The following is a 24,336-nucleotide window of genomic DNA, read 5'->3' as shown; positions in this document are numbered from 1 at the left end:
AGATTCATTGAGAGATAGTGTGTGCTACATCTTTGTGTTCATTTGTGCGTGGAGTTTTGACTCCCATTGAACTTCCTCCAAAGTTTTGGAGACTTGTAAAAGCTAGCAAGAGACACCAAAGAGTGTGGTGGTCCTTGTGGGATCGAGAGTGATCCTTGAGAAGAAGAGCTCGCCGATCCTTGGGTGATCGGTGGAGAGAGGGAAAGGGTTGAAAAGACCCGTCCTTAAGTGGACTCCTCAACGGGGACTAGGCCTTCGAGGGCCGAACCTCGGTAAAACAAATCACCCGTGTCCATTGTGTTTATTGCTTGTGATTTGTTCGTTCTCCCTTCCTCTAAGTTTTCTTGCGCTATTCTTTGTCAATATCATTTGGTGTTGCTTCAAGTTAAATCCTCATTTAGTGAAGCAACACTTCGCAAGAAAGCATTGCTCTTCCCACCTAAGCCTTCTTGCCTTATTCTCATAAACTTGTTGGTAGTATTGATTTATCACTTCCGCATTATTTAAGCGCAATACTCTTTACAAGCAAGAACTTAGTTTTTATTCTCCGATATTTGTATATCTTGTTCTAACCACTAATCAAGGGATCTAGTTGGGGGATTAAGTTTTAATTTTTAGGATTCGCCTATCCACCCCCCTCTAGGCGACTTTCAGTTTCCCTAGGTGGATTGGTTGGAACAGGGAGAGCTAGCCCAGGGGAGTTGCCTTCCAAACGAACCAGAAAATTTCCCTGGGACCCATCTCCACGCTGGTTGGCGCCACAGGGAAAAGGCCAGATTTCCCCCAGGGAATGGGTCTTCCAAACTAGGCCTTCTAGGTAAAAACTCACACGTCATGACAAAACTCTAGGAAAGAAAAGAGTACAACCAACTCCTTAAATAGTTTATAAGTTCATAGTTCAGTCCACAGTCCAAAGTCTATATTAAGAGAACATAAATAGGTACAAATAGAAAGAGAGAATAAGTTTAAGGTTCTTTGTTTCTTGAACTTTGTGTTGTTGCTTCCTTTCTCTTATCTCCTCCTCCTCCTTGTTCCTTTTCTTTTGCTCCCTGGTGATACTTGCTACTCAACATCTAGGTACATATCCTCAAAGGTTGCTTCAAGGTCTTTGATTTCCTTCTCAACAGTATGCTGCTTGTGCTGGTCAGCCAACTCTCAATCCTTGATACAAGAGAGCACCTCCAACATGTTTGTCGCCGCTCCTCGAGCACCCTGCTAGCTACACTGAAAGTAGATTCTAAAGATACTGTAGAAACATGGACAATCATAACATTTTAGCTAGTATAGAAAGAATATGATAAGTTTGATTGTGGCGTTGCCACCAAATAAGAATGTTGAAACCAGGCCTAAATTTAGTTTCAGTGTCACTATCAAGGTAAAAAGTTAACTCAGATATACCATTAGATGTATGAGTTGTACCAGTATTGCTGTAAGTTTCATCGTCACCATATATATCATCCTATGCCTTTGTGGCCTTACTAGAACCACTACCTACCTGTGGTTGAGGAGTCAAGCAAACTCCTCTAATTTTGTCCTCATAAATTCGATACATATTAGTTAACTTGCTTCTAATACATGAAGGGTATCTACTACAATCAGTCCCATTAAGAGAAGATAATCTTTGAAGAACTTTATGAAAGTCCCTCATTTTAGCTCTAGGATAAAAAATGAAAGCAAATGCATAAAGAATGACTAGTTACCTCCAATATTTCAGAATTTTTGTTTTTATAGGCACAACAACATTTCTTAAAAGTTCATGGTTCTCATATGCATTTAAATGTCTAGCAAATTTCAAAAATACGGTGCAACATTAAGGGTGATATAGGGTAATATACCCCAGATAGTGCAACCGTTGAGTCATAGAATAACATGAAGGAAAGACAACAACTTCTCTGCAACAACCCAATGATTATCACTCAACAAAAAAAGATCCATCATCTTTGCAAGGATAGGTAGTTATAATCCACACCGATAAAGTGATATGATAAGGAACTAAATGTTTAAGCATCAGGAGTGTTGGATTCTATTTTAACATCCTTATCTACTCCAAACCTACGTGGTCTAACACCAACACTCATGCAATACTGTTTATAAGAAGCAATTCGTTGATTTGAAGAGTTTAATAATGTTGGGTCGGAAATCGTCAAGCCGAGACAGAGGTCGAGAGAGAAGAAAACACCAAAAGCTAGGGTTGTGACGCGCGACGCCCGTGTCAGAGCAGGGTTCCTCCCCTTATGTTGGGCTGACAACGGGCAGTTTATCGGGCCTTGCCCATGCCTGCACTGCGTGCCAGGCCACCAGCACAAGCAAGCACGCACACCGGGCTGGGCTAAGAGTGTGTTTGGTTTAGCTTTTGGCTTTGGCTTTTGCCCTCTAAAAGCCAAAAGCCAACCAAAGGGCTGGATTCAGCAAGCAGCTTTTTCTAAAAGCTGACTTCCTCGTAGTGCAAAACTGAAAGCACCCTTGGATCTGCTTTTAGTGGCTTTTGGATGAAACTGTGAAAATATATATCGAAGAATTTTTAACGACTTTTAGTGGTTTCCATCAAATAGTTTTTAGTTTTTTAACAGCTCACGGCCTACAGCAGCTTTTTTCCACAGCTCACAGCCCACAACAACTTTTTTCACAGCCACAGTCCAACCAAACAGACCCTAAGCACGAGCACGATGGCCTACGTGTCGGGCTGGGCCGTAGGTCGTGCGTGCTGGGCCGCAGACTGCAGGATGGGCTGGCCCGGTTTGAACATGTATGGGCCTGTTTGGTTCAGCCTTTTTCTGACCAGCTTTTCTGATAATCTGGTTGTACAGAAAATCTGTCTGTGAGAAAAATCTAAGTATCATGTGAATTAAATGTGGAGGAAGACGAAGTGATTCAAAGTATTCGGAATCTAAAAAGCAATGTGTTGAGCCCGCTTTTGAGCCGGCGGACGGTCCGGCCCTGAGGCCGGACGGTCCGTGGTCCGGACAGTCCGTGCCTGTGGGCCGGACGGTCCGCGCATGCGCATAGCAGTTTAGGGTTCCGAGTTTTGTGCTACGATTATTAGCTATATTCGCGGGATTAGCTCGGAATCAGTTGTGTAAAGGGTCCAGCCCCCCTCCTCTATAAATAGAGAGGTCTACGGCCGATTTGGAATCAACAATCGAATCAATACAACTTCTATTCGCATTTATTTCCAGTACAATTAGGAGTAGTTCTAGTCTAGTTCTAGTTTAGCCTCTCGATCCCCAAATTCTCTGCCTCTCCTCGACTCTACGTCGATTAGAGGAGTCCAGCTCGGCCGGCCCGAGCCTAGACAACCCCTAGGACCTCTCCTCCCCGACGGGGTCCCTCCCGGGAGCGAGATCCAGGCGCCGCCGGCGATCTTCCGCCGCCCCTGCACACGCGCGGACCGTCCGGCCACAGGGCGCGGACCGTCCGGACGTCAGGCAGGAAAACCTAGCCCCTGCGCCAGGTCACGGACCGTCCGGCCCCAGGCCGCGGACCGTCCGCGCCTGACCAGAGAGCACCGCCGCCGGTTCTTCTTGAGTATTTGGCGCTCCGAAAAGGCGTCAACATACTTTTTGGCGACTCCGCTGGGGAAAACACATCTAGGCTCATCAAATCGGCCCCAATGGCCGGTTCAAGGGAGAGCTCTGATATTTCTCCAAGCAACATCATAGAGCCGACTTGGGAAACCTTGCCGGCTGACGAGCAGCTCCAGTTTGAGGAGCACAAGGAGCGGATGATCCAGGAGGCGAAAGCAAAATTCTTGGCCAACTTCAAAGTGGACAGGAACAACAAGGTCGTCCGACATCGGGCGACGGATCCGGCTTCGCTCCAACCCACGCCAGATATCCCCAATGTAAGTAATACCAACGAGCTACAATCTCTTAGAAATTATGTAGAAGAGCAGCATGAACAAATGCAGAGCATCATAGGGGGTATGCAAAGCGATGTTAAGAGACTAGTACGTGCATTCGATAAGTCTAACATCGCAAATTTTCCTTCACACGAGGTTGAGTTAGGAGGTAACACGCGTAACACATCGGCTACAGGTTGTCACGACCAGTCACAACCCCTTTATGGGATGCCGATGGACACATACCCTGAACAACCACAAATCGGCAGCAAATCAGCCGATCTGCACATGCCCGGACCGTTCGCACGTGAGCGCGGACCGTCCGGGCCAACAACAGTCGGGCCTATTTTTCATGAGTTACCTAGATATGCGCCCGAACAACCACAAACGACACGGAATCTAAACTACCCAGTCGGACCATCCGCATACAACGACGGCCGGTCCGCACATAATCACGGACGGTCCGGACCAATGTCCGGACAGTCCGCACATGACCTTTTTGAGGAGGATTGTTACCGGAATCCTCACCCGTCCCAGCAGCACTTCCCATCGCACTATACAATGCATCAACCCATTAATTCAAGATCCAGAGCCCAGGAAAGCTTTCTGGCCCCACCCAGGAGGCCGGAAAGAAACGATCAAACCTATGACCCATATAGGGCAAATGAAAATGCACCACGTAACTCAAACCAATGGGGGGAAAGACAACGTGCTAATATCCAGCCAACCCCACCTATGTTTGACCAGAGAGCCGGTGGTCTTGCACCGGCTGCCATTGATATAGTAAGGGAAGAAATAGCCGGGGCGTTCCGAGATAAGCTCGGAGTAAGCATGGTCCCTGGGGGGCAGTCATATCGGAAACCTTATGACAGCCGATTTGATCACCACCCATACCCACAGGGAACCAGGATACCCGAATTCGCAAAATTTTCGGGTGATCAAGGGAAGAACACACACGAACATATAGGCCAGTTCTTAGCACAATTGGGAGAATTGGCCGACACAGAGGCATTTCGCGTACGTTTATTTTCATTATCGCTGACAGGAACCGCGTTTGCATGGTATGCCACTTTACCTCCTAATTCCATTTCATCATGGGGGGATCTAGAGCAAAAATTTCATGATCATTTTTTCTCCGGTGACTATGAGTTGGATTTGGTAGATTTAGTGTCGTTGCGACAGACAAAAGATGAATCGGTTAATGATTACATCCGGAGATTCCGAGATACAAGAAACCGATGCTTTCAAATTCATTTAGCAGAGAAACAGCTAGTAGGATTAGCCTTTAATGGTCTGCGATATTATTTAAAAGAAAGATTAGAAGGCATCCAATTCTTTACACTAGCACAATTACACCAGAGAGCTTTGGCTTGTGAAAGCCGAAGCAAAGAAACTGCTAAAACAATTCGTCACAACGTACATGTAGTAGAATGCGACCAAAGTAGCTCAGAAGACGAATCAGCAGAGGTGTATGCTGCTGAAATGGTTTGGCCAAAGCAGGCCAAATCTTCGGCTTGTGCCTCCTTACAGCCGGTTCAAAAGAAACGGCAAGAGGAGGTTAAGTTTACATTTAATGTTGGTAAGTGTGATAGAATATTTGATGAATTACTTAAAAATGGCAACATTAAAATAAATCACACTATTCCATCCACCGACGAGCTAAAACGTCGTGCATATTGCAAGTGGCATAACTCATTTTCTCATGCCACTAATGATTGTAATGTATTCCGTCGACAGATTCAATCGGCCATTAACGAAGGACGATTGAAATTTCAGGAAATGCATGTGGATACAGAGCCCTTTCCGATGAACATGATTGACTTCGAGGGCAAGAAAGTCCTAGTTCGGCCAAACACAGCCGATAAAGACAAAGGCAAAGAGACAATCATCGGCAATGCTAAAGAGGCCGATGGGGATCGTAAAGTTTCTTGCAGGAAAGTGGTGGCCGAGAAGACTCCCGATGGAAGGGAGACCCTAAAGGTGACCATCACAGCCTCCAGTACTGGGGGGCAAGCACAGACAGGGAGACAGATGCAGGAGCCCGTGCTGCGTATCCCGGACGGTCCCGCACGTAGGCGCGGACGGTCCGGGACCCCACCGGACGATCCGGAGAGCTCCGGCGGACGGTCCGGCCGTACTCAGGATTCACAACGTCCACGTACTTTCAAACCACGACGACCAGAGATAGGTACGTGGAAAACAAATACATTCAAAGCAGTTGGTCGGTTGGTTAAAGCCGGCCCAACTTTTGATCAATTATTGTCTAAATACGTAAAAAAGAAGGCCGACCCCAGTGACCGGCCAGCAAAGCGACCCCGCTCACCCATTCATGAGTAGCGTCAGGTCAGGCCGATTGGACCACCCCACCAATCGGAAGAAATGAAAGGTCATACTGTACAAGTGAGACCTAACGTACCTGCATGGACACCTCCACCTCCATATCCACCTATGCCATATCCATACACATATTTACCTCCGCCATATGTCCCAAATCAAATGTGGGGCATGCCACCATATCCATTTGGGATGCCACAGTACCCCGCCTGGGGGGCACCCCAAACATCTGTTTTTGACAGGTTGACGCCACCAGTACAAGACCGATTGAGCACTGCTCAATCCGGTCACCAGGCACAAACCCAACAGAATTGCCGGACTACTCGGCCTTCCAGGCCGACCAATCCGGCAGGGGGGCATATGCCTGTAGCAACTCAAAGAACAACAAAAAAGGTCATCATCAAAATAGGTACTGCAGATGTTGTCATACAGGGAGACAATAAAGGGCCGATGATTTTCGGCGAATCGGCCAACACAACAGAAAAGGATACAGTTACCATCAAAACAGCCGATCCAAAATACTCCATGCCTCGATGGTGCCCAGCGGGATTGACACGATCCCAAAAGAGAAAATTACAACGCCTAAGAGCAAAGGAGAGCCAGGAGAAGGAGGCAGAAAAGACATTTAATGACACACATCCACTATACCCGACACCGCAAAAGAAATGGAGACCGAAGGCCGTTGAGAAAAAACAAACGGCCACAGAAATAGAAAGTCAATCTGCACCAGGCGCGGACCATCCGGCCCCCGCGCACGGACCGTCCGCCGTTCACCAGGAAGCCTCTGGACAACCTGCACCAGGCGCGGACCGTCCGGCCCCCGCGTGCGGACCGTCCGCCGTTCACCAGGAGGTCTCCAACGACACGACAACATCAATGGAAGAGGACGACTTGCTGGGAGAAGACCTGGTCGACTACGAGGCTTCTCCAGAACGCCCAGGTATGGATGTAAATATTATTACATTTTCTGCCGATTGTACTATCATCGGTGACGATGAACCTGTTGTTGCCCAGTTTGATTTTGGTCCTAAAGAAGCCGCCTTTACTAAACCAAAGGAATCGGTAAATCATTTAAAGCCGCTCTTCGTGCGCGGTCACATTGATGGGATACCGATTGCTAAGATGTTGGTAGACGGAGGGGCGGCTGTAAATCTAATGCCTTATTCATTATACAGAAAATTAGGTAAACAAGATGACGAACTTGTCAAGACCAACATGACCCTCAGCGGTGTTGGAACTGATAGTTCGATCAAAGCCAGGGGAGTCACGTCCGTTGAATTAACCATCGGGACTAAGACCCTTGCTGCTGCATTCTTCGTCGCTGATGTAGAAGGAAATTACAGTTTAATTCTAGGCAGAGATTGGATTCACGCCAATCAATGTATACCTTCTACATTACATCAAATGCTAATACAATGGGTAGGCGATGACATAGAACAAGTACATGCTGATGTATCGGCCTGCATCACTGTGGCCGATGCCCCTGTACTCTGGACTTATGAGACTGCTACATGTCTCACAGGAGTAGACTTTTCTGATTATCAATTCATAAGTATAGATAAGAAAGGTTTCATTCCTGTAATGCTAGAGCCGATGGAGAATCGGTTAAATCCTAAATAAAGCTAAATGATGAATACACATAAAGTTCATGAGTCTTTGGTCACGGACAGTTCGGCCGCCAAGGTCGGATGGTCTGGTCTTTCACAAAAAGGTTCGGACTTTAAGACCGAACATATGTCACAGCAAAAGGACAGTGTTACGGATGATCCGGTCCCCGAGACCGAAGAATCCGCCGCCACACAAAGATCTTCTAATTCCTCTGTGGGGAGCATGATAGAGGAATTCAGAGATCTTGATAAACTAGGACAGGGGTTTACATCGGCCGATCCTTTGGAGGAGATTGACATAGGAGATGGTAAAACTCAAAGGCCGACTTTTGTAAACAAGACCCTGGAGACCGATCCTAGAGATAAGATGATCGGTCTATTGAAGGAATATTCGGATTGCTTTGCTTGGAATTATACTGAGATGCCTGGATTAAGCCGAGAGATCGTAGAGCATCGGCTGCCTATTAAATCTGGTTTCAGACCTTTTAAGCAAATAGCTAGAACATTTCGTCCAGATCTTCTCCCACGCATCAAGGACGAAATCCACCGGCTGCTAGAAGCTGGTTTTATCAGACCTTGCAGATACGCAGAGTGGGTCTCCAATATTGTGCCGGTGGAGAAGAAGGAGTCAGGTAAACTTAGAGTATGCATTGATTTTCGCAATTTAAATAGAGCAACTCCTAAAGATGAATATCCCATGCCCATAGCCGACACATTAATCAATAATGCATCAGGAAATAGAATTATTAGCTTCCTTGATGGTAATGCCGGATATAATCAGATTTTCATGGCCGAAGAAGATGCGTCTAAAACGGCCTTTATATGTCCAGGCTTCATTGGTTTATTTGAATGGGTTGTCATGACATTCGGTCTTAAAAATGTTGGTGCTACTTATCAAAGGGCTATGAATATGATCTTCCATGAGTTGTTAGGAAACGCTGTGGAGGTCTACATTGATGATATTGTAGTCAAATCGGCTGAGTTTAGTTCTCATATAGCTGATTTGCGCAAAGCCTTTGATAAAATGCGTCGGTATGGTTTGAAAATGAACCCACGTAAATGTGCTTTTGGGGTGTCGGCTGGTAAGTTTTTAGGATTTGTCATACATGAACATGGTATAGAAATAGACCCTGACCGAATCAAGTCTATTCGAAATGTGGGATCTCCGACTTGTAAGGTCGAAGTGCAGAAGTTTCTCGGCAAGGTGAATTATTTGCGAAGATTTATTTCTAACCTAGCCGGGAAGATTGATGCCTTCACCCCTATCCTTCGGCTTAAGAATGATGCCGAATTCACTTGGGGGGCAGAGCAGCAAGAAGCATTTGATCTCATTAAAAAAATACTTGTCTTCGGCTCCTGTATTGAAAGCACCACGTGCAGGAGTACTATTTCGATTGTACATTGCAGCTGAAGAAAAGGTCATTGGGGCTGTTTTGACACAAGAAACTGAGGGAAAGGAACATGTGGTGACATACCTAAGCAGGAGGTTGGTGGATGCTGAAACAAGGTACACTTTTATTGAGAAATTATGCTTATGCTTGTTTTATGCATGCACCAAATGTAGATGTTATTTACTGTCTAGTCATTGCACTGTTTCTGGTCAAGCCGATGTAATCAAATACATGTTGCATAACCCAATTATGAGTGGTAGGATTGGTAAATGGGCTTATGCACTTATAGAATATGATTTGGCCTATGAACCATTGAAATCTATGAAAGGCCAGGTCGTAGCAGATTTTATTGTAGAACATCGGACTAATGATATTCATAAATTAGACATGTCATATCTCACTATTACCCCTTGGACTTTATATTTTGATGGATCGGTTTGTAATGAAGGGCAAGGAATTGGCATCGTACTTGTTTCACCAAGTGATGTCTCCTTCGACTTCTCTAGCCGATTGGAAACTTATTGCACTAATAATCAAGCCGAATATGAGGCCCTCTTATTTAGCTTGGAACTTTTAAATTATATGGGAGTAAAATATGTGAAGGCATTTGGTGATTCTCAGCTGGTTGTCCAACAAGTGTTAGAAGAATATCAATGTTTTGATGGTACTCTAAATGGTTACCTTGAAAAATGCTGGAGTATAATCCATTCTTTTGACGAATTCAGTATTCGGCATATCTCTAGAGTTGAGAATCATAGAGCTAACGATTTGGCACAAGATGCATCAGGTTATCGGATAAAGCGAGGGAGATTTCACAAAACTGAAAGTCTGATAACCGGTGCAGAGCCAAATTCCCAGGTCGCGGACCGTCCGCGTGGTGACGCCGGACCGTCCGGAGTTACCAGAAATATTCTCTTAATTGATTCGGCTGACAATGAAGCCGATGCAAGTGATTGGAGGGCACCTATACTTAATTATTTGCGAAATCCCAATATCAGGACAGATAAGAACATTCGGCGAACAACTTTCAAGTATGTTTTGATGAGTGATGAACTCTACCGCCGAACAGTCAACGACGTCCTGCTTAAGTGCTTGGGCCCAGATGATGCTATATTGGCCATGGCCGAAGTACATGAAGGAATTTGTGGTACCCACCAATCGGCTCCAAAGATGAAATGGCTGTTGCGAAGATCTGGTTTTTATTGGCCTAACATGATAGCTGATTGTTTCAAGTACTACAAGGGTTGCCAGGTGTGTCAAAAATTCGGCGACCTACAGTTGGTCCCTGCAGCTGAATTACATCCTATCATCAAGCCTTGGCCTTTCAGAGGATGGGGATTAGACTTTATTGGAGAAATTCATCCTTCGTCATCAAAGGGGCATCGGTTTGTGTTAGTTGCCACTGACTATTTCACCAAATGGACTGAAGCCGTTGCTCTGAAGAACATGACACACAAGGAGGTAATTGAGTTCATAACTGAGCATATTATTCATAGATTCGGCATTCCCCAGACCTTGACTACAGATCAAGGTACTTCTTTTATGTCAAAGGAGGTACGTGAATTTGCCGAATCATACAGGATTAAACTACTTAATTCATCTCCATATTATGCTCAGGCCAATGGACAGGCCGAGTCTAGTAATAGGACATTGATTAATTTAATAAAAAAGAAGATATCTGATAATCCTAAACATTGGCATAAGATTTTGTCTGAAGCTTTATGGGCTCATAGAATATCTAGACATAGGGCTACTAAAGTATCTCCTTTTGAGCTTGTCTATGGGCAGGAAGCAGTGTTGCCTGTGGAAATAAGTTTGAATGCTGTCAGGTTTGCCAGACAAAATGATCTAACTGTTACTGACTATTATAATGCAATGATGGATAATATTGATGAGGTGACCGACAAGAGGATGATAGCTTTGGAAGCAATAGAAAAGGACAAGATCATGGTAGCCAGGGCCTACAACAAGAAGGTCAAAATAAAATCATTTCAAGTAGGGGACCTGGTGTGGAAGACCATTCTGCCTCTAAGGAATAAAGACCGGAAGTTTGGAAAATGGTCGCCAAGCTGGGAGGGTCCTTATAAAGTAAGACAGGTGATGTCTAGCAACGCCTATTTGCTACAAACATTACAAGGCAAGGATTTGCCTAAGGCTTTGAATGGGCGTTTCCTCAAACAGTACCATCCTAGTATGTGGCAAGATGCCTAAGAGAACCGATGTAATCACATCGAGTTAGTTGCTTTTGGTTTGCTCAGCTCCACCAAAAGGCAGGGGGCATATGTTGAGCCCGCTTTTGAGCCGACGGACGGTCCGGCCCTGAGGCCGGACGGTCCGTGGTCCGGACAGTCCGTGCCTGTGGGCCGGACGGTCCGCGCATGCGCAGAGCAGTTTAGGGTTCCGAGTTTTGTGCTACGATTGTTAGCTATATTCGCGGGATTAGCTCGGAATCAGTTGTGTAAAGGGTCCAGCCCCCCTCCTCTATAAATAGAGAGGTCTACGGCCGATTTGGAATCAACAATCGAATCAATACAACTTCTATTCGCATTTATTTCCAGTACAATTAGGAGTAGTTCTAGTCTAGTTCTAGTTTAGCCTCTCGATCCCCAAATTCTCCGCCTCTCCTCGACTCTACGTCGATTAGAGGAGTCTAGCTCGGCTGGCCCGAGCCTAGACAACCCCTAGGACCTCTCCTCCCCGACGGGGTCCCTCCCGGGAGCGAGATCCAGGCGCCGCCGGCGATCTTCCGCCGCCCCTGCACATGCGCGGACCGTCCGGCCACAGGGCGCGGACCGTCCGGACGTCAGGTAGGAAAACCTAGCCCCTGCGCCAGGTCGCGGACCGTCCGGCCCCAGGCCGCGGACCGTCCGCGCCTGACCAGAGAGCACCGCCGCCGGTTCTTCTTAAGTATTTGGCGCTCCGAAAAGGCGTCAACACAATGGATTCCTACTATTGTGACGACTTAATCGATTCAGTGTTTATGTTGATTTTAGACAGTTTTTACTAAGTCGATTCTTATAGAAGTGGGCTGAAAAGCTATGGCGTTTGATAGTTCATAATAATTTTTGGTGGTCCGAATCTGAAAAAAAAAGCTCAAACAGACATGTCTTATAGTCTGTTCTCCGCGAGACGCTCCACCGCCACATATCTGCATCTGCAAAATACTGCGTGCTCTCTTCTTCTGGTTCTCCTCATCACATTCACCGTCGTCGTCATCACATAAGCTTTTATCTAGGCTTGCGGCTACTTGCATCGGAGCAAGTCAGTCACATCTCACAGCTCAGTGAGATCCAGAGCCAAAGGGCGGGGCGTCTCCCACTCCCAATCCCAAGTCCAGCCGCCGCCGTCTCTTGCTCGCTCCAAAAGCCGTTTTCCAGAGATCTTTTTCAGGGCCAGACGCCAGCCGCCGTCTCTCGCTTGCCTGCATTTCCGATCCTGAGGCAGTCCTCATCTCATTCTCATCCAACCGGGAGGTTGGGAACGAGATCACAGCTACAGTTACCTGTAAGTTCTCTTCTCCTTCTGCTCCTTTTTATTTCCCGAGTCCAGCGAGAGACGGCTTTCTGACTACTACACAATTGAATATCCATTTCCTTTACCGTCGTGTATCTGTACCAAGAAAAGCTCCGAATTTCCCAACCAACGTCTTGTGCGACCCATCCATCAGCTGCACAACACTAGCCTTCACGAATATTCAACACTAGCGTAGCGTAGCAACTTCGGAGGCCGCGTGTGGCCGGTTGACCTGTGCTCCGTGGTGCCCCTGTCCAGAATCCAGATCCAAAGAATGTTTTTTTTTATCATTTTCCTTTTAAAAATGCACATCCCTCTTCTTTTGTTTTAGTGAATAATACTCTCTGACATGATGTTTTTCCATTGCGAGATGTGGTATAACGATCTCTGTAAAACCATTCCCGCACGTGACACTGAAAGCGAAACCACTTGGCTGCGTGTAGGAGTAGTAGGATCCTCCTCAGATCGGCTTCAAAAATCAAAGTGGGGGGGACAACAAGGCAGGGGATGAGTGCAGCTGCAACCAAGGTGAAGAGACGTGTGGGCAAGTACGAGCTCGGCCGAACCATAGGCGAAGGCACATTCGCCAAGGTCAGGTTCGCCAAGAACACCGAGACCGGGGAGCCGGTGGCCGTCAAGATCCTCGACAAGGAGAAGGTCCTCAGGCACAAGATGGCCGAGCAGGTCACTTTTCCAGCTCTGAAGTATCGTGCCATGTTTGGTTTGGTGTATTCTCACGTCTTCTACATTGTGCATGGCCCCTTCCTTTCAGATTCTGTCTGTTCCTCCTCTAGTGTTAGTGTCTTTACTATTTTTTTTTACTACTTGCAGGCCCAATATGGGCTTTGGCATACTTGTTCAGAGTTCAGTCAGTAGATTTGGTGGAACTAGTCATTTCGCTGACGATGACACAAACTACTACATGGTTCGATGCAGATTAAGAGGGAGATTTCGACCATGAAGCTGATTAAGCACCCTAACGTTGTTCGCATATATGAGGTAATGCAAAAGTTCGCCACATATTAATTATTCCAGTCTGATCTTATAGAAAGGCAATGTTTCCAATAATGTTCAGGTGATGGGAAGTAAAACAAAGGTCTACATTGTGCTGGAGTATGTTACCGGCGGCGAACTTTTCGACACAATTGTAAGTGGCATGCACATTATGCATTCAGGTGTCCATAAAATTTCAGCTTGTCACCAAAAAAATCCATCAACGGTGATTTTTCCCCCTTTCTTTTTGTGTGTGTGTGTGTGATAAAGGCTAACCAAGGTCGAATGAGGGAAGGCGAGGCGAGGAGTTACTTCCAACAATTAATCAACGCAGTTGATTATTGCCATAGCAGGGGTGTGTACCACCGGGATTTAAAAGTGCGTCCATTTTCTCTTTCTATTTAAGAACTCTATTTCAGAATCTAAAGCCGTCATACTTGCAGCCAGAAAATCTACTGCTTGACTCATATGGAAATCTGAATGTCTCTGACTTTGGGCTGAGCGCGCTGTCCCAGCAAATCAAGGTGATGGCCTCTTGCCCATATTATGCCACTTAAGTTAATTACCAACGAGTACTGAGTACCAACAGGCCATACACCTTTGTATGAACAGACAATTAGTTATAGCATTTTATGTTTGAAAGTTTTTAGACCCCACTACATACTTTTAAGCATGCTCCTTTATCTTGTTTAGGATGATGGATTGCTGCACACAACTTGTGGGACTCCAAACTATGTGGCACCAGAGGTAATAATGCACATAAAACCATATAATGGGAACCCACGACTGATTTTATTGCGGTTATTTTTCGTTCGTACTATGATAGTTCAGATTTTCTGATCACCACTGTTGTAGGTCCTAGAAGATCAGGGCTATGATGGTGCAATGGCTGATCTGTGGTCATGTGGAGTTATCCTGTTTGTTCTGCTAGCTGGGTATTTACCTTTTGAGGACTCTAACCTTATGACGCTGTATAAGAAAGTGAGCACTGCACTGCTTTTATTTAGATCACTGACGTAGCCTTGTCTATTCATTCTTATTTGACTATATTCTTCTATTCCTTGCAGATCTCAAATGCAGAATACACATTTCCACCATGGACATCTTTCCCTGCCAAGAGGTTGTTGACAAGAATCCTTGATCCAAATCCGATGACGGTATGCAAGAGCACAGAAGCTGCTCGAAATAAAATACTACCCAAAACAATGTAGGAATTTTGGAAAGTCTAAAAGTTCCTACTGCACTTACTAGCACATAGCCAGCGATAGATGTATTTGGGGGAAAGATTCTTTTAGGCCTCGTTCGTTTTCAGCCGATCAGCCCATTCCTGTTCCGGGTGGAACGAATGGACCTGGTTTGGAATTTGGTACAACTCATTGAAATTGTTTGTTTCGGCCCGAATTGGAATCGAAACTGGCCCAGATTAAAATTTCCCTTCACCCCATGGCCCGGAACAAAACCTTGTGTCGTACCCTCCGGATCGAAGCCTGGACACGACGCGGCCGGAGCGACGGCGCGGCGGCGGCTCGACGCGACCGGCGCGACGGCGGCTTGATGCGACCGGCACGGCGGCGGCGCACAGCCCCGACGACGACCCTCCCCGCTGCCTTCTCCCTGGTGAGGATCTGCTCTCTTCCTTCCCTCTCCTATCCTCTGCTCTCGCTGCCCCAAACTCTCGCCCTCGATCTCGCTCCTCTCCGCTCTCGCACCGCGACGCTGCCACTCCGCTCCCGTCCTCGTGCTCACTGCTACGGAGTCGGATCCAGTTGGGGTCATCACAGGCCACCGGGCCCTCCGTCGTGGTTACAGGAGGGTGATGGGAAGGGCTCGTGCTTCCACTTCCTCTGCTCCATCCGGCACCGATGGCGGCAGCAGGTCAAGGCTTCCTGCTGGTGGCGTTGGCGATCCTGACAGTGCAGGGGCGTTCATGAGCCTGGGGTCGGGGCCTAGGATCAGGTGGTGTTAGAGGCCAGATGCGTGCGCGGTGCGCCCAGCCATTGGCACCGGTCGGTGCGCCGTGACGTGTGGACGCGTGATCTCGGAAGACCTCACGCATGAGACACACGCATCTAATGTGGATCGCGGCAGCTAAACCATGTAGAAACAATCAATCACAAAGAGGTTATTGGGATTCTTCTCCGATTCATTCCATAAGTGCAGCAGTTTAGGAAAGAAAATTGGTCAACGGGAAAAGAAAAAAGCCCTACTGCTATACAACTAGGAAAAAAGTGTTAGCTCCACTTTCACATATTGTTTGTACTGCTATTTGATTTATTAGTTCAATACATATTGTTTGTACTGCTATTTGATTTATTAAAGAATTTGCAGCTCACAGTTTCTTGTTTGTGCGCAGGGTTGATTTTGCGTCCATATTATAGCTGAGCAACTCTTTCATTCCTAGCAGATTCATCTCTCCAGTAAGTACTAATTAGTTGTACTCTGTTGTGCTTTTTAGAAATTTTCTCATTTTCATGATCCAATTTCTAGCAAGGTAGATTTCATGTATCAATTGACTAGAATAGAGAAAGAAGCTAATTGGGTAATTCTAACCGGCCTGGTGGTGGCTAAACCAACTGATAACAAGGGCCTATGGTGTAATTAAGTAGCTAAAAATTCATACTAACTGCACTTACGAAGTCACAAGAATTTTCTTCTGCTTTGTTCGACCAATCCAGTAAGCAAATTCAACTGTATTTGGAACCTGCGAAGAAACAATTAGGGTTAGACACTTCAACTGCCTAGTAAATTTGAACAAGAGAAATAACAGAGTTCTCAAACTTTAGTTATGGCAATAAAAATAAATTTCAATTATTGCAATGCATTCAAATAGTAATTTTTGTACTAAATTATTATATTAAACCTACCTCATATATAGAGGGTCAATTTTCAGTTATACTGTTTTCATGCAGTATTCAATTTTCAATTGAATACAAGCATCTGAATTTTGAATGAATAACATCAGCGAACATATCATTTTATTGCATGATGATCAGTTAAAATAATTTCAACAGCTACAAATGCACTTCCTAGCAAAATTTACCTAAGATTAGAGTTATGCATCCCAGCACCGTTTAAAAAAGAATATAAATCTATTGGCTGTACCGTTTAAATTAGTATCTGATCCTAATGTTAAATTAGTGCCAGTTCTTTACGTCATTGATCCTATGTTACTTACAGTACGCCCGAGATCCCAAAGCTTCCCGGCGCCGGTTCTCGCCGCTCGCTCGGCTGAGATGGCGGCTTTAGGTCGCCTTTCACGTTTGCTTAGTTCTACCGTCCACCGCTCTGGAGGCCTTGTGCGCGCCTTCTCCATGTTGGCCGAGGTCGTCAATGTTGCCGATGTCTCCGATCTGTATCTGCCACGTGACGCCCATTGCTACTACATCTTGTATGTGTACCATTTCTGTATTCATATTCCTTGTGAGATTGTCTCTGTTCATATATTTTGGTCTGCTTAAATTATAAACATAGTTTATGTGTAGTTCGGTATATAATTTTTGTTTTAGCTTGTGGTCCTTCAAATTTAGTACATTATTTGAATTTAGAATGCATTTTTCATTGTGTTTGGACAAAGTTTTAGCAAATGATTACTTAATTAATATGCAGATATGTTTTTGTGATACAAAACATAAGTTTCTTGTCATATGAACCTAATAACATTCAATGCATCTTTTTTGTGCTCTTTTAAATGTGATTTCTTTTAAACTAACTCAATTAAATCTCCCAGTGGAAAGCATGAGCCTCTGAAGTTATCCTATACCAGAGTGATCAGCATTTCAGAGTATTTCAAGGAAGTGTCTTTGCTGGACAGGGCACGTAGGAACCGTTTCATTGAAGATATTGACGATGACCTCCCGTTCTTAACCCATGATAGGGTTTGCAAGCTACTGAGATCTGGATTACCCCCTTGTATTTCAGATTAAGACTTGTGGCTTATCGATTCTTGAGACCGATTTCATTGAAGAAAACCTTGGTGTGCTGCCTGAGTTGGATTTACTGGTATTCAGATCACTGAACATGAGTCGCTCTGAGTCTGAAATAGATAATTGCTACAAACCATTCGTGAAGCTCTTCAAGGCTCTTGAGGGTAAGTATGTTGTAAGGGATGCAATCTTCAAGCTACCCAAGTCACTTGATCTGCATTTGAAGTATCTTGAGTTGCCTATTGTCAAGGATTATCGTGTGATATATGGTCGAACCCTCTTCCCGAAGCTTTTGATCTCTATAATGTACTGCGAAGTGCATCGACTTTTGAGGGAGCAGTGCCCGGCACGTGGACAGAGTGCTGCAGCCAATGCAATCATGGTGACGATTGAAGAGAAAATCTTTGACTTCATGAAGTCATGCAGTACAAATGTTATGCTAATTAGCTATTCTGGTGCTCATGGTGAGAGGGCAAATAAGCAAATTGTGTGCAGTGAAGATGGAGGAGATGAGGCGCTGACATCTGAAGTTAGTAATGTCACTAAAGATCTCAAAGCGTCGAATGTCCCACTGAAAGTTAGAAATTTTATGGGCAACAAGAAGCTCAGTGTTGAGGGCAAAAGAACTACCGCAGAAGGAAACATTGAGATTATTTCAGGAGATGAGCTGACAGCTACTCTCTTGGACGTTGTGAATACTATTCAGTGCATTACTACTGGATATGATCAGATTCGTTTAGCAAAGAAAAAATTGATGTCACACGTCAAACAGATGAGGATGTGCTAGATTCGGCTTCTTAAGCTGCTACAAGAGAAAGGTATGCACAAAGATCTGGATATTGATCTTGAGGGCCCAAAGAATGCCTCTGTGAAGTTAAAAGTTGTGAATGCTTCTGCTATTGTTGACACACACAGACATGGAATGACTCATGCTGTGCAGCCTGATAATGTAAATCTTGTGGAGCATCTGCCTAAAGGCAATCAAGAGAGCCTCTCCAAAGAGTCATATGACGTGAATGATGTAGTAGATCTGTTTCAGTACAAGTGCTCAGAGTATTTGACTGTTGCTGTTGCTGAATTTGATGAGCGAGAAATGTGGAATCTACTCGATCTGCCTACCCAGTTCTCATATGACTGTGCAGTAGATTTCAAATTTCCCGCTCATCAAATTCAGCAACAGCAATAGTCAAATACTCTGAACACTTGTACTGAAACAGATCTACTACATCATTCACGTCATATGGCTCTTTGGAGAGGCTCTCTTGATTGCCTTCAGGCAGATGCTCCACAAGATTTACATTATCAGGCTGCATAGCATGAGCCATTCCATGTCTGTGTGTGTCAACAATAGCAGAAGCATTCACAGCTTTTAACTTCACAGAGGCATTCTTTGGACCCTCAAGATCAATTTCCAGATCTTTGTGCATAACTTTCTCTTGTAGCAGCTTAAAAAGCCGAATCTGGTACATCCTCATCTGTTTGACGTGTGACATCACTTTTTTCTTTGCTGAACGAATCTGATCATATCCAGTAGTAGTGCGCTGAATAGTATTCACAGCGTCCAAGAGAGTAGCTGTCAGCTCATCTCCTGGAACAATCTCAACGTTTCCTTCTGCGGTGGTTGTTTTGCCCTCAACACTGAGCTCCTTGTTGCCCATAAAATTTCTAACTTTCAGTGGGACATTCGACGCTTTGAGATCTTTAGTGACATCACTAACTTCAGATATCAGCGCCTCATCTCCTCTATCTTCACTGCCCACAATGTGCTTCTTTGTCCTCTCACCATGAGCACCAGAATAACTAATTAGCATAGCATTTGTACTGCATGACTTCATGAAGTCAAAGATTTTCTCTTCAATCGTCACCATGATTGCATTGGCTGCAGCACCCTGTCCACGTGCCGGGCACTTCTCCCTCAAAAGTCGATGCACTTTGCAGTACATTATAGAGATCAAAAGCTTAGGGAAGAGGGTTGGACCATATCACACGATAGTCCTTGACAATAGGCAACTCAAGGTACTACAAATGCAGATCAAGTGACTTGGGTAGCTTGAAGATTGCATCCCTTCCAGCATACTTACCCTCAAGAGCCTTGAAGAGCTTCACGAATGGTTTGTAGCAATTATCTATTTCAGACTCAGAGCGACTCATGTTCAGTGATCTGAATACCAGTAAATCCAACTCAGGCAGCACACCAAGGTTTTCTTCAATGAAATCGGTGTCAAGAATCGATAAGCCACAGGTCTTGCTGAAATACAAGGGGGTAATCCAGATCTCAGTAGCTTGTGAACCCTATCATGAGTTAAGAACGGGAGGTCATCGTCAATATCTTCAATGAAACGGTTCCTAGGTGCCCTGTCCAGCAAAGACACTTCCTTGAAATACTCTGAAATGCTGATCACTCTGGTAGAGGATAACTTCAGAGGCCCATGCTTTCCACTGGAAGATTTAATTGAGTTAGTTTAAAAGAAATCACATTTAGAAGAGCACAAAAAAGATGTATTGAATGTTACTAGGTTCATATGACAAGAAACTTATGTTTTGTATCACAAAAGCATATCTGCATATTAATTAAGTAATCATTGGCTAAAGCTTTGTCCAAACACAAAGAAAGATGCATTCCAAATTCAAACAATGTACTAAATTTGAAGGACCACAAGCTAAAACAAAAATTATATACCGAACTACACATAAACTATGTTTATGATTTAAGCAGACCAAAATATATGAACAGAGACAATCTCACAAGAAATATGAAATGGTACACATACAAGATGTAGTAGCAATGGGCGTCACGTGGCACGTATAGATCGGAGACATCGGCAACATCGACGACCTCGACCAACATGGAGAAGGCGCGCACAAGGCCTCCAGAGCGGTGGACGATAGAACTAAGCAAACGTGAAAGGCGACCTAAAGCCGTCATCTCAGCCGAGCGAGCGGCGAGGACCGACGCTGGGAAGCTTTGGGATCTCGGGCGTACTGTAAGTAACATAGGATCAATGACGTAAAGAACTGGCACTAATTTAACATTAGGATCAGATACTAATTTAAACGGTCCAACCAATAGATCTATATGCTTTTTTAAACGGCGCTGGAATGCATAACTCTAATCTTAGGTAAATTTTGCTAGGAAGTGCATTTGTAGCTGTTGAAATTATTTTAACTGATCATCATGCAATAAAATGATATGTTCGCTAATGTTATTCATCCAAAATTCAAATGCTTGTATTCAATTAAAAATTGAATACTACTGCATGGAAACAGTATAACTGAAAATTGGTCCTCTATATATGAGCTAGGGTTAATATAATAATCTAATACAAAAATTACCATTTGAATGCATTGAAATTTCTTTTTCTTGCTATAACTAAAGTTTGAGAACTCTATATTATTTCTCTTGTTCAAATTTACTAGGGAGTTGAAGTGTCTAACCCTAATTGTTTCTTCGCAGGTTCCAAATACAGTTAAATTTGCTGACTAGATTGGTCGAACAAAGCAGAAGAAAATTCGTGTGACTTCGTAAGTGCAGTTAGTATGAATTTTTAGCTACTTGATTACACCATAGGCCCTTGTTATCAGTTGGTTTAGCCACCAGGCCGGTTAGAATTACCCAATTAGTTTCTTTCTTTATTCTAGTCAATTGATACATGAAATCTACCTTGCTAGAAATCGGATCATGAAAATGAGAAAATTTCTAAAAAGCACAACAGAGTACAACTAATTAGTACTTACCGGATAGATGAATCTGCTAGGGATGAAAGAGTTGCTCAGCTATAATGTGGACACAAAATCTACCCTGAGCACGAACAAGAAACTATGAGCTGCAAATTCTTTAATAAATCAAATAGCAGGACAAACAATATGTATTGAACTAATAAATCAAATAGCAGTACAAACAATATGCGAAAGTGGAGCTAACACTTTTTTCCTAGCTGTACAACAGTAGGGCTTTTTTCTTTTCCCGTTGACCAATTTTCTTTCCTAAACTGCTGCACTTATGGAATGAATCGGAGAAGAATCCCAATAACCTCATTGTGATTGGATTGTTTCTACATGGTTTAGCTGCCGCGATCCACATCAGATGCGTGTGTCTCATGTGTGAGGTCTTCCGAGATCACGCGTCCACACGTCACGACACACCGACCGGTGCCGATGGCTGGCACGCACCGCGCACGCATCTGGCCTCCAACACCACCTGATCCTAGGCCCCGACCCCAGGCTCATGAACACCCCTGCACTGTCAGGATCGCCAACGCCACCAGCAGGAAGCCTTGGCCTGCCGCCATCGGTGCCGGATGGAGCAGAGGAAGTGGAAGCACGAGCCCTTCCCATCACCCTCCTGTAACCGCGACGGAGGGCCCGACGGCTTGTGATGACCCCAACTGGATCCGACTCCGTAGCAGTGAGCACGAGGACGGGAGCGGAGTCGCAGCGTCGCGGTGCGAGAGCGGAGAGGAGCGAGATCGAGGGCGAGAGTTTGGGGCAGCGAGAGTAGAGGATAGGAGAGGGAAGGAAGAGAGCAGATCCTCACCGGGGAGAAGGCAGCGGGGAGGGTTGTCGTCGGGCTGTGCGCTGCCGCCGTGCCGGTCGCGTCAAGCCGCCGTCGCGCCAGTCGCGTCGTGTCCAGGCTTCGATCCGGAGGGTACGACACAAGGGTTGGTTCCGGGCCGTGGGGTGAAGGGAAATTTTAATCTGGGCCAGTTTCAATTCCAATTCGGGCCGAAACGAACAATTTCAATGAGTTGTACCAAATTCCAAACTAGGTCCATTCGTTCCACCCGAAACAAGGTCTGGAATGGGCTCATCGGCTGAAAACGAACGAGGCCTTAGGAAGTATAGACAACATGCATATATCAAAATGAAACTATTTGTGTGAGGAAAGAGTTGCAACGCACCTCCAGTCAAGGAGGCAAAGCTGCAACTAGATTGTTGTTCATCCTCGCCATGAGGATGTCCTGAGTATGGTCTGAAGAAGGACGAGCCTTCATAATCCTATCTTGCTCCATAACATCAGACTAATGTTTTGGTAAAACCATGTCAGAGAATAACAATCCCTGAAATACTGGAGGATGAGTGGTTCAAAAAGGGCTACAAGCGCCCGGAGTTTGACGAGAAATATGACACGCCATTGGATGATGTGGATGCTGTCTTCAATGACTCAGAAGTGAGTGAATGGTGCATTTCTGTTTTCTATCCCCATGCAATATGTCACTGATTTGCTACTTTTGCAATTGCCGTTTGAACTCATTCAGGAGCACCACGTGACAGAGAAGAAAGAAGAAGAACCCGTAGCTCTCAATGCATTTGAACTGATTTCAAGGTCAGCAGGCCTAAATCTTGGGAACCTATTTGACTCGGAGCAGGTATGGGACGCTCCTGACTCCACTATAGTAGCCTGGGATGTTGAAATTGCAATGCGTGATAAGCTTGAGCCGCCATGATTTTGTAAGGACATAGCCTCATGGCTGTCATGTGCGCTTGAATTTCCTTTGTTACAGCTAGTGAATGACAAGTATTATAATGAATGCTACAAGCTTCTATATGCTTGTATGATTATAAATTGATTATGGAAGTTTTATATAGTTTTTTCCTTCTCAACTTAGCTTTTCTTTTTTGTAGTTGCCATGCTTCTGCAACTTTAGCCCTTGTATACTTCCAGCCTACATTTGTAATCATGGCTTTTGCAGGAATTCAAAAGAGAAACGAGGTTCACGTCAAAATGTCCACCGAAAGAAATCATTCGCAAGATTGAGGAAGCTGCAAAACCTCTAGGATTTGGTGTCCAGAAGAAAAACTACAAGGTTACTCCTCCCTGCAACTCTATCTACAATAACTGGTTGTTCTGAAATTTTCTTGAAGTCCTGACTTGGTGATAATCAGAAAAAGCTTTAAAAAGATCTTTCTGAAGTTCTCTTTTATTGTGTGACTAGTTGAGGCTAGAGAAAGTAAAAGCAGGGAGGAAGGGAAACCTGAATGTTGCTACGGAGGTAGTAAAAAACAACTCATCAACTGTAAACAATAATCCAAGCAAACTTTCTTGTGCCTAGCATTTACTAATGTGTTTTTCATCCAGATACTACAGGTTGCGCCCTCCCTTCATATGGTACAAGTCCGGAAAGCAAAAGGCGACACTCTGGAGTTCCAAAAGGTAAAAAAAAAACATGCATGCAAAGATCACAACAGAGGAAATTAAACACCTTTCCTCTGAACAATATCTACTGTTACTACTCAATGTGTAAATAACTGGTATTTACTGCAGTTCTACAAGAACCTTTCCAAGACCTTAAAGGACGTTGTCTGGAAATCTGAAGACCTGCAAATGCGAGCTGCTTCTTAGCATCCACTAGATGGCGAGATGTTCGTACGTGTCAGATTCCATTCCCGTAGCATGATGTGTCGTCAGCCGTTTCTGTTCACTGCACTCTGCATGGTCCGGTGGGCGCGTGGCTTGGCATTTTCAGAGACCGCGTTGCTCGTTGCAGCCCGGGATGAAGGCGATGCAGTAGGTTTTGTGGATGTGGTGAGCTCTGTATATGCCTATTGATGAGTCATGTTGCAAGCTGTAACGACACTATGATCCGTGAAGTGTAGAAGCAGCCAAGTATGTTCTTTCTATGCTGCCCCATTTCCCGGCAGTTTCCATGCATTTTGAAGAAAAAAATAGTGGCTAACTCATTGATATTTGTATTTGGTCATCATTAATAAATCGCCTCTCCATCTGTGCATGACCCCTC

At 44.8% G+C, this 24,336-nt stretch overlaps 2 protein-coding genes and 1 long non-coding RNA gene across 8 annotated transcripts; 2 read left to right on the top strand and 1 right to left on the bottom strand.

The window, feature by feature from the left end:
* Window positions 1-863: 863 nt before the first annotated feature.
* Window positions 864-21,511, bottom strand: LOC118476780 (uncharacterized). Its single transcript, XR_004857428.1, has 3 exons — window positions 21,335-21,511; window positions 16,310-16,377; window positions 864-1,224 (listed from the first exon to the last, which is right to left on the bottom strand). It is a non-coding gene; the product is annotated as an uncharacterized lncRNA (long non-coding RNA).
* Window positions 12,305-24,336, top strand: LOC100281727 (uncharacterized). 6 transcript variants are annotated; one of them, XM_008674621.4, is made up of 15 exons: window positions 12,305-12,674; window positions 13,127-13,367; window positions 13,620-13,682; window positions 13,759-13,830; window positions 13,947-14,054; window positions 14,120-14,200; window positions 14,370-14,423; window positions 14,532-14,657; window positions 14,744-14,833; window positions 22,644-22,766; window positions 22,855-22,965; window positions 23,290-23,403; window positions 23,533-23,589; window positions 23,685-23,750; window positions 23,862-24,327. In XM_008674621.4, the coding sequence occupies exons 2-15, from the start codon at window positions 13,191-13,193 to the stop codon at window positions 23,937-23,939; spliced, it is 1,320 nt and encodes a 439-aa protein (XP_008672843.1). In that variant the 5' UTR covers window positions 12,305-12,674; window positions 13,127-13,190; the 3' UTR covers window positions 23,940-24,327. The 6 variants fall into 6 exon arrangements, with proteins under 6 accessions (XP_008672843.1, XP_008672845.1, XP_008672842.1 ...); XM_008674623.4 differs by having other exon boundaries at window positions 12,306-12,674; window positions 13,515-13,682; window positions 23,676-23,750; XM_008674620.4 differs by having other exon boundaries at window positions 12,306-12,674; window positions 13,054-13,367; window positions 23,676-23,750.
* LOC118476779 (uncharacterized) lies at window positions 16,856-18,493 on the top strand. Its single transcript, XM_035966545.1, has 2 exons — window positions 16,856-17,064; window positions 17,404-18,493. The coding sequence occupies exon 2, from the start codon at window positions 17,694-17,696 to the stop codon at window positions 18,384-18,386; it is 693 nt and encodes a 230-aa protein (XP_035822438.1). The 5' UTR covers window positions 16,856-17,064; window positions 17,404-17,693; the 3' UTR covers window positions 18,387-18,493.

Source organism: Zea mays, chromosome 3, assembly GCF_902167145.1.
Source record: "Zea mays cultivar B73 chromosome 3, Zm-B73-REFERENCE-NAM-5.0, whole genome shotgun sequence".
Taxonomy (NCBI): Eukaryota; Viridiplantae; Streptophyta; class Magnoliopsida; order Poales; family Poaceae; genus Zea; species Zea mays.
The sequence above is the reverse complement of the archived record's forward strand: the minus strand, read 5'-3'. Positions and strand labels throughout refer to the sequence as shown.